The sequence below is a fragment of the Phyllobates terribilis genome, unplaced genomic scaffold (assembly GCF_046119375.1).
Source record: "Phyllobates terribilis strain yellow unplaced genomic scaffold, ASM4611937v1 Scaffold_15__1_contigs__length_34870131, whole genome shotgun sequence".
NCBI classification, from domain to species: domain Eukaryota; kingdom Metazoa; phylum Chordata; class Amphibia; order Anura; family Dendrobatidae; genus Phyllobates; species Phyllobates terribilis.
The window spans coordinates 2,463,467-2,466,930 of NW_027362775.1; the positions used below are offsets into that span (position 1 = coordinate 2,463,467).

The window sequence follows — 3,464 nt, forward strand, 5'->3', positions numbered from 1 at the left end:
AGCAGCCTCATAGGTAGAATCCACCTCCACACATTACCCTGACATCACAGGACAAGACCATGTCCTCCTCCTCCGCACCTACCTGTTCACATTGTCTGTCCTTCTTCCCAAGCGCAGCGTGATATGAACACTACGACTGGTGTATACAAATAAAGTTACACTATACAAAAAGGAGAAAAAAACATCAGCTGATCGACCAATGAAATCATGCTTAGCGTTCGTGTGGGTACGCATGCGCATTTGCGGACCAATCGGAAAACCAGATAGCATTCCGGAAGCTGTCGCTGCAGTGACGCTGTATTTTTGCACCACAACTTCCGGTTATAGTTGAAGAGAAGTGCGACAACTTTCTGACACCTTTTTTCAGGCTTCTTGCACTTGGTAAATGCTGCGCTGATGTCTGCGGGTGGGATATGTGCCCAGAGTGTTAGCATGGCAGAATGTAGGGCGTACTTGGCTGGTGGTGTGCGGTGGTGCCGCGCTGTTTATAGGACGTGTGCGGGGGTGCCGCACTGGTTATAGGACGTGTGCGGGGGTGCCGCGCTGGTTATAGGACGTGTGCGGGGGCGCCGCGCTGGTTATAGGACGTGTGCGGCGGCGCCGCGCTGGTTATAGGACGTGTGCGGCGGTGCCGCCGCCGTGCTGGTTATAGGGTTTCTATGTAACATAAAGCTGTATTATCTGGTGACTGATGTATTACTACATTTATGTCAATGAGGATATAGCGTTTTCTATGAGTGAATTACTTCTATAAAGCACAATCCTGCTATGAATTTGCCTTTTCCCGCAGGGATAAGACATGTCTCTGGCAGACGAGTTGCTGGCTGACCTGGAGGAGGCCGCAGAGGAAGAAGAGGACAACTTAATAGACGAGGATGACTTGGAGACCATTGAGGAAGTGCAGGAGGAGATGCAGGTGGATATTAACGCTGAGTCAGTGAAAAGTATAGCAAAGTTATGGGACAGCAGACAGGTGAGTGTCAGAAAACCCGAAAAACTCTTGTCACATCTCCCGGCACTCCACATCCTAATTTTTCTCCATTTTTGCTCTTGGTCACCATCACAAACAATATTCAGACACTAAGTAGCCTCAGAACAATGGTCGGCGAGTCTCTCGCTGGTGTTGGTCAGGGGGCGAGTGGGAACAGACGCTCCTGATTAATAGGCACACGCAATGGATCAGGCAAGGCGCGTTGTGGTCTGCACCTCTATGTGCTTGTGCTGGAATTAGATTTGTGGAGTAGACAAGAATTTGACCAGTCCATCTTGCACAAGCTCTGCTCACTTTGTCAGATCTGGGGCATGAAAAATAGATGTCACCATGAATTACAGACTGCCTCGTCCCTCCAGTGGACATAACTGGGAAGTGGTAGTTTGAGATGCTGCTCTACGTTATGTTAAAGCACCACTCCAGCGTGTTTTTGTTGTTTTTATCACTGGAGTGGTGCTTCTGGTCTAAGGTCCCTGCCTTAGTCTTATATTTACCTGCTGACATCTCACCTATTTTCGCCTCTTCGGTCCGTGTCCTGCAGTTTGTGACTTGCCGGATCGCTCCAGTGTTTGCTGGGCAAGCCACGGGTCACTTTTCAAGTAAGTCTGAGAGCCTTCTTCTGGCTCTCATATTCTTACATTGACCCTTTGTTATCGTTACCTCTGACTTTTGGTCGGTCAGAAGTTGCAGTCACAATATCCACACCACGAGGCTGGAGCTGCACCGATAAAAGGTGAAGATGGCAGCTGGTAAGTATAAGACTAAGGTCGGGGATCTTAGACAGTTCCTCTGTTCAACTGTGCATTGTGCAGAAAACCTATTTATTGAGCACCAACTTCTACATCCGTTCACTGCATAAAAAAAAAAAAAAAAAAAAAAAAAAAGTGTAATTTTATTAATATATATATTTTTTAGTTTTCAGACATTCTTGACAAGATCGATGAGTATGTCAAAAAACAACCAAAAGCATCTGAAGGTATAGTTCAGCACCATCATAAGTGGCTACCATTGCAAAGCTCTTGTAAAAGCGAGCAAGTTTGCAACTTGCTTATTAAAGATGCTCTTCATTCTCAAGGACAGAGGAATTATTTTGGTTACTGGCCACTGCTGCAATGTCATTGGTGGCCGGTCTCATAGACATGGTGTGCAGTACTTTCAAACTCTGTTCTATAGAGCCTGTAATCGCTCCTCTGGAGCTGGCCTGATTACTGTAGTCTGCCACATTCAGTGACTGTGCTTTTCTGAAGCTGCAGAGGTAAAGCTGCTTCTCCTTGCAGCATCTTGGCGCACACAGTTCGTGCATGCAGTGCGATGATATTGGCTCAAACTGTCATCAAGCAGGAGGCCGGGATCCTGCAGAAGAAGCCGACAAAACTCGTTTATTCTTAGCCTGTGTTGTATTAGGAGGGGGATATAAGATTATACCGAAGTTTATTCCTCTCCAGATGTGATGGCATATTAAGACTTGCTGTCGCTTCCTGTTCAGATTGAATTACATTCTGATATAACGATTGTTTTATATCTTTGCATTATTGTGATTTATTTTCTGACTCCTAGTTATGGGACCTGTGGAAGCAGCACCCGAGTATAAAGTGATTGTCGATGCAAACAATTTGACTGTGGAAATAGAAAATGAATTAAGTAAGTTTGTCAAGGTGGACTAAAATGGATTTAAGAGATGAAGCCACAAATTTAAATACTAATTTATTTCCTCATAAATTAACTGTACTAGTGAAGATTAAAAAAGAAAAAACTTGGTAATATATACACTGATTTACTTGGAGTTATATTCTGTTTAAGTGTTCCCTTTATTTTTTTGAGCAAACTTCTGTGAAATCAAACTGTCCACTTAGGAAGCAACACTGATTGACAATCAATTTCACATGCTGTTGTGCAAATGGAATAGACAATAGATGGAAATTATTGGCAATTATCAAGACACCCTCAATAAAGGAGTGGTTATGCAGGTGGGGACCACAGACCACATCTCAGTACCAATGCTTTCTGGCTGATGTTTAGGTCACTTTTGAATGTTGGTTGTGCCTTCACACTCCTGGTAGCATGAGACGGACTCTATAACTAACAGAAGTTGCTCAGTTAGTGCGGCTCATCCAGGATGGCACATCAATGCGAGCTGTGGCAAGAAGGTTTGCTGTGTCTGTCAGCGTAGTGTCCAGAGGCTGTAGGCGCTACCAGGAGACAGGCCAGTACACCAGGACACGTGGAGAGGGCAACAACCCAGCAGCAGGACCGCTACCTCCGCCTTTGTGCAAGGAGGAACAGGAGGAGCACTGCCAGAGCCCTGCAAAATGACCTCCAGCAGGCCACAAATGTGCATGTGTCTGCACAAACTGTTAGAAACCGACTCCATGAGGGTGGTATGAGGGCCCGACGTCCACAGATGGGGGGGTTGTGCTCACAGCCCAACACCGTGCAGGACGCTTGGCATTTGCCACAGAACACCAGGATTGGC

The 3,464-nt window shown here is 45.9% G+C and overlaps 1 protein-coding gene across 1 annotated transcript; it reads left to right on the forward strand.

The window, feature by feature from the left end:
* Positions 1–305: 305 nt before the first annotated feature.
* On the forward strand, positions 306–2,655 carry LOC141175986 (U4/U6 small nuclear ribonucleoprotein Prp31-like). The gene is made up of 4 exons (XM_073659963.1): positions 306–381; positions 791–973; positions 1,907–1,967; positions 2,549–2,655. Exons 2-4 carry the CDS (start codon positions 800–802, stop codon positions 2,653–2,655), a joined length of 342 nt encoding a protein of 113 aa, XP_073516064.1. The 5' UTR covers positions 306–381; positions 791–799.
* Positions 2,656–3,464: the final 809 nt, after the last annotated feature.